General features: G+C 40.4%; 1 protein-coding gene across 2 annotated transcripts in view; it reads right to left on the bottom strand.

The window, feature by feature from the left end:
• Positions 1-5867, bottom strand: part of atr (ATR checkpoint kinase) — a 17363-nt gene extending 11496 nt beyond the window's left edge. The window contains exons 1-14 of one of the 2 annotated variants that reach the window (XM_017037714.2): positions 5656-5867; positions 5416-5507; positions 4458-4610; positions 3729-4370; positions 3469-3641; positions 3217-3356; positions 2660-2836; positions 2256-2419; positions 2014-2166; positions 1707-1905; positions 856-1112; positions 549-745; positions 302-402; positions 40-211 (exon numbers count right to left, since the gene is read on the bottom strand). In XM_017037714.2, coding sequence (XP_016893203.1) covers positions 40-211; positions 302-402; positions 549-745; positions 856-1112; positions 1707-1905; positions 2014-2166; positions 2256-2419; positions 2660-2836; positions 3217-3356; positions 3469-3641; positions 3729-4370; positions 4458-4610; positions 5416-5507; positions 5656-5708 — 2673 coding nt within the window. In that variant the 5' untranslated portion in view covers positions 5709-5867. Of the gene's footprint in view, positions 1-39; positions 212-301; positions 403-548; positions 746-855; positions 1113-1706; positions 1906-2013; positions 2167-2255; positions 2420-2659; positions 2837-3216; positions 3357-3468; positions 4371-4457; positions 4611-5415; positions 5508-5655 lie in introns of both variants that reach the window. The other variant, XM_008310468.3, reaches the window with a different exon arrangement.
• Between the last annotated feature and the right edge of the window lie 549 nt (positions 5868-6416).

The following is a 6416-nucleotide window of genomic DNA, read 5'->3' as shown; positions in this document are numbered from 1 at the left end:
CTGAGAAGTTCTTCCCCCGTAGCCTGATACAATTCTTACCTGACAAATGGGATTCTTGTACTGACTGAAGAGTGTTTGTAGTTTGAGGCCTTTGGCCGTGGCCAGAGCTCTGATCTGAGCGTAAGCTGCTACAGACACGGCAGATGATTTGGACAACAGACAGTGGAGCAGCCGCAGCAGAGAGAAGGACACCAAACTACCCTGAGATGCTCTGATGGGAGAAGAGGAAGAGATAAACATTACATATCCATAACTGTGGTACTGGATCTGATGTATGATTAAAATAAAGTACAATCATTACCTGCCAATCTCTCCAGTGGTCAGGATGAGAGTGTTCCTCAGCTCATCATCTCTGTTCACTTTAGCATGGTTAAAAGCTTCTTTAAGATGAGAAACCAGCAGCTGGGATAACAAAATATATATATACATATATATATATTTATATATAGACACAGAAAACGTACAACTACAAAAAGAGTTAGTCCAAAAGACAACACTTCCATGGTGTAGCTAAAGAAGTGGTCGTTAATTAAACCAAATTCACTCACTTCATTCAAACAGCTTTGTTCAGAGTTCCAGGAACGTTCCATCAACAGGAAACGTATTGATTGGCTGAAGCCTATTCTGACTGCTGAATCGGAGGACACCATTAGACCAATCAGAGCACAGAGCACTGCTCTGGAGTCGCTGTCTCCACCAGTCAGGTTCACATGTTGACAAAGATGCGGCAGAGCTTCCAGAAAACCTGGTTCGGGTTGGAAAGGCAAATATATAGATTATAGATTATATAATTTAGAATATAGAACATAGAATAGATTCAAAGTGACTTTGGTAAAATGGAGATTCATGGCGTACCTTGTTTGACTCCACTCTGAACCTCTGGAATGAGCAGTGGCAGAAATGGCCTCACAAAATTTGCCTTCAGAGAGGCACAGCTGTTCCCAGCATGCTCTGCTGTCAGCCTGAGACGTAGGTAGATGGTTTTGTAAAGATGCTCAGATCCAGCCTCTGGTTCACTCAGCGAGGAGAGCTCTGATTGGATGCAGCTCAAGTGACCGATGATCCGAGCCAACTCTGTCTTTACTAGCTCCGAACTGTCCTCCAGCCTGGAACTGAGAACAGTCCAGAGTCAAACTGAAACACTCTTTATCAACAGAAAAGATTTTTTTGCTATTGCTAACTTGTGTAAAGTCATGTTGTATTCACAGATGAAGACGTTTTATTGTATTTACAGGTATTTATGGATAACTGTAACCATTTTTGCATATTTGTAGAATTTGACAAGTTTTCAATTATTTTTGCTTTTACCAATTTTTTGACAAAAAATAGGGAACATCATGGCTTTTAAAGTGCCAACTTTAACTTTAATGTTCCAAAAAATAGAGAACATCATGGTTAAAGTGCCAACTTTAACTTTAATGTTGTCACAACAGCCTATTGTTTAAATTCATATTTATTTGGATAATTTCTAATTTTTAATTATTTTGGGTCTGACATTTACTGTAGTTGATACGACATTTTAGTATTTACTGTGTCAAACCTGCTATTTCAGGGCAGACTAATAGTTATTCACTAATAGTGAAAATGATAGAAAATGACGATTCAGTTGAAAAACTAAATGTAGTCATTTTCAGTGTTATAATTTACTGTCCAAAATTACAAATCTTGTGATTGGATCTTAGAGTGTTAGTTTACACTCTTCATACCTCAAAGCTTTTCTGATGAGGTTGTAATGCAGGTTTCCCACGTGATGAAGAAAAAGAGGGGCCGCTCGTACCGCCGCAGCTCTGACCATCTCTTCTGGATTCTGGAGGGCTTTGGAGAAGACACACACACGCCATGTGTCACACACACCTTGCCGCAAAAGGGCGAGGAGGCAGACACAATCCACCTGGACCTCAGGAGCTGAAATAACACAGGAAGGGAAAGTGTTTTGAGCTAAAATATAATTATTTTTTTTATTCTGTTGGAGACAGATTGTATTAATATTTGAGTATAGCTGTGAATACTCACAGTAGAAGGAGCTGAGTTTCTGAGCCAAGGTGAGAACCCAGGATGGGAATCCTGAACTGGAATAGGCCGAGCTGGTCTCGTTCTCAGAAATCCAGGGAAGAGACAACAGAGCACAGACTCGCCGCAGGAGTCCATCCTCACTTTGGTTCCTCACTAAAGTCACACACACACAAAGACAATATTACTGACAAACATTTGGCATTTGGTGGTGAATTTGGTTCCACATCAGCAGATTATCTTACTTGTCAGATAAACAATAGAATCCAGGACTTTGGCGGTGGTCTGGAGAGGAGACTGGACGAAGTCTTGGTCTGTTACAGTTTGAGCTCCGCCCTCTAAAACTGATTGACAGCTTTTCAAAACCCTGCTGAGAGTCTCAGTGGAAATCCACAGGGTTTGAGGAAGTCTGTGAGAAAACAACAAGGCAGTTTATTGGTAACAGTCAAAACTTGACTCACACACCACAGAGCAGGCCAGGATTCAAACTGGTAACCCTGCAATCACAAGCCCAATTACTGAACCTTAGGGAATGAACAGCACATTTTGTGGTTAACTGAACTACTTTTTCATTGTATTCCTGGTGACTTCTAACAGGAGTGTAACTACCACTGATGTAGAAAGTGTTTAAAATGATAAATTACGGCACCTGGTGGCTGAGGAGCAGAAAGCAGCCAGGTGAAGACAGACAGCCAGACCCTCTAGAGCAGACAGAGTTTGTGAGGCTTCAGGTAATGAAGAGTCTGAGTTCAGAACCTTGAGCAGCTCTTCCAGACGGCTGTTCACCACAGACCACACACTGCTCTGAAGACGCATGTCCACCTCACTGTGGAAAGACAAGGAGACAAATAATTCATTTTTAGGTTGGGGCGTGGCCCAGAGTGATGTCATGAACCTTTGAAAGATAGTTTAGTAATAATTTTAAATAAATGTATGTAAGATCCCAAGTCAGACAGCTCTGACATTAACCTGTTGTGAATGTAATGACAGTGAATAATTTCCCTACGAAGGTTATTTTGATTACTTTTTAAAATGAAGAAATGAAACTTTGATACACTGATAGACTGAGAGCCTGTGTCTGTTCAACTCTTCCTGAATCTTTTAGTTACATGGAAAAAAAAACATTTAAATATGTGCATGCACTGAGATGAAACTGTGGATTCAGGGTTCGGTACCAGGTAACAAACCCCGGACATCTGAACTCACCATAATGTTTTTGCTGTTTTATTGTGGGAGCTGGTGGCGCTCTTACAGGTTTTCTTCGCCACAGATTCTCCATCTATTGACTTCTGCATCACTACATCAGTCTCAGCCTTGAGTGCTGCACGGAGAAATCCTTCAGCACACTGGGAAAGCACATGCAAATGACAAACTGTAGACAATAGACAATAAACCTTTCAAAGGGCAATGAGGAAATCAGATAATTCAATTAGTTGTAAAATCCTTCACAGGTCGTACTTCAGCCTGATGTCCTGTTCCAATGGTTTGAACCAGTGTCCTGCAGACCTCTGTGACTCGCTGCTGCCTCAAGGCTTCAGCTCCGGAATAAACTGAAGCTGCACGGAGTAAGAAGCTAAACAGGAAGCAGAGGGATTCAGTGACCTCTGACCCTAGCTTGGCCTCAGCTTTCCCTGCAAGGGTACAAACACACTCAAACATCTGTGAGAGGTACACAGAGCCAACGTGTGTGTGAGAAGCACCAGGATTCTGAAACACACAGTGAGTCAAATGAAGCAGCTCCCCTTCATAGGACTGTTCATCTGAACCCGTGTTTACTGTAGTTTGTGTGTCCAGTAAGTGAAGGTAGGCTGTGAAGAAGTCGTGAGCATGAAGGTCAGAAAACCCTCTGAGCTCCACGAGTCTCCTCAGTACCACCATGGAGAGCTTCCTCAGCCTGCTGTTCCCGTTGGCCAGGAAGGAGCACGCCACCTCCCAGACCACGCTGAGATCACGACTCGAAATCACTCCCCTCAGAACATCAGTGATGACACTAATCGTCACCGCAGTCAAGGACTCCAGAGCGGCAGGCGAGGAGAGCACAAGAGGAGAAGGGGTGAGGTACGGTGAGGAAGAATTAGGGGAGACACTGAAGCGCTGAAGAGAAACAGGCCACTGTTTCTGTGTTTGTCCGACAGCGTTACCCGGTCCTGTCAGGGTGATGATGTGGGCGTAAAGTATGTCACTGAGGTCCTGCATCAGTAGAATGAGTTCCTGAGTGAGTTCTTTGAAGATAAATGGCGCCCTGACTGTGAGAGTGTGAAGTAAAGAGCACAGCACGGCAGACACGCAGCTGTGGATGACATCACAGTCTGGAGCTGCTGCTACACGAAGAAAACGCACTGCGACCCACTTACTGAAGTCTGACAATGAAGAAAAATTAAAAGTCAAAAAGTTATAATTACAAAATCTGTATATTAATACTTTTTTTTAACAGGTGAGTGTCCTACCAGCACAGTTCTGTGTAGCATCTGGATATTCAGCCGGTTCACAGGCAGGATTAGCGAACATCAGTGACGAGGATTTGACAATATGCTGCACAAAGTCTAGTAACATGACACAGGCCGGCTCCGAGGAGGACTTTTTATTCAAGCCCAGAGCGACTGGAACAAAAGAGACAAAATAATAAGTGAAATGTAGACAAAACAAACTAAAAACATTTCAAAAATAATTTACAATAGAAAAAAATAAATGAAAAAGAAACAATAAAAGTCTGATTCGTCAGACGGCTTTATGGGTAATGCATACTGCAGAAACATGTATCTTACCTTACCTTACCTAACTTTTTACATTTTAAAATATATACGTATATATCTGTTGTATCATTGATGCCACAGAACAGAATAGAAAAAAATACATAAATCAAATAATCATTAAATAAAATCTATTCTTAAAAAAGAAAGTTGACAAAAGATCTTGGTGCATGTAACTGTTGGGTTTGAGTGCAAAATCAGAAGTGAGCAGCACTAACGCCTTTGTGCACAGGCAAACATCAGGGAACAAGAATATTACTTGAGAATTTCCTGTGATCAGTGAAGTCAAACCTTTATAATCTAATCTTGTGTGTAATGATGGGCGAGGTGCTAATCCAGAGGAGATAAAGAGTTTGTTTACAGAAGAATATGTACAGTGTAGGGGTCAACTCGAGTTTTTATATATATGGAAAAACAATTACTAAATAACTACTAATTCAAGACTTTGACTCAAGAAAAGCGGCGAGGTTTGCTTATTATGTGAATTACATATTACTACTGTATAATGTACGCATGATAGCATTATACGCTTAATTGAAACTTATGCATTTGTATGTATATAAGTATTTACAGACAAACAGCGTTTCTTAAGCAGTGCCGGTGTTTGCTTATCATCAGGTCCACCTGCTGTGTGTGGCTGGTATTAGTGACTTACCAACATCCACATCTGTCAGAATCCTGTCAATAAACTGACACAGGATCTGTCGAGGTTTCTGTACAGCCTGGTCATACTCCGCAGCGCCGGCACTATTAAAAACAAGAATGTGTTACTGTAGTTGCGGAAACATGGTACCAAAAACAAGTGAACGACTTAACAACACCGGCTAGTGAATGTCAGCGTCGAGTTTGACGTTTGTGACAACAGTTTAGCTTTAGCACTGAGCCCTTTCCTCACCTCGCTAACTCCTGCAGAGCAGGAATCATGGCGGACATTTCTAGACCTTCCATTTCTTTGACACCGCGACTTATCGCGTAACTATTTTAATTTTAAAGTTTTGTCGTTACATTTTACCAGGGCAAATAAAAAAAACTTCGGCGAAATGACAGCTACGTGTGTGTCTTCTCTTGACAAACTTTCGCTCCAAAATGACGTTTCATGTTTATCTACGGCGGCCACCGTAGGTCAAAATAGCAAACTCAATCCGTAATTGTGCCTACCTTGCTAAAACATAATACATACATAATAAAATAAAATAAAAACCACGAAGATAGATAGTTTTAAAGTCAAGAATATTCTAGAATCTTGGGAACCTCTCTTTTGGCGAGGAGCATAAATTCTTTGATAATATCTTAGTGACCGAGGTATAATTTAATAATTAAAAACATTCATATTATTTCAAATGTTGATAAAAAATTAGACTTTTGTTTACTTTTGAGGAACAGATTTATCAGTGATTTATACTTTAATGAGTATAACATATTTCTGAAAGATTGAAAACATTAGAACAATATCCAAACTAAACTATTCCCTTATTTATTATTAAATAAGTCACCTAACTTTACATATTACTTTTGCAAGAATTGTTTTTAAATTTGCATATGATCTGAGTAACACATAAATAAATATATTTATGCAAAATCTGTTTTTTATTCAAACTGTTGTATACTGTATGTATACTACAAGCACAGGCACTGTACTATACTGTACTATGTTTG

This window comes from Cynoglossus semilaevis, chromosome 1 (genome assembly GCF_000523025.1).
Source record: "Cynoglossus semilaevis isolate Cse_v1.0 chromosome 1, Cse_v1.0, whole genome shotgun sequence".
Lineage (NCBI taxonomy): Eukaryota > Metazoa > Chordata > Actinopteri > Pleuronectiformes > Cynoglossidae > Cynoglossus > Cynoglossus semilaevis.
Note: the sequence above shows the minus strand (reverse complement) of the source record. Positions and strands in the feature narration are given on the sequence as shown.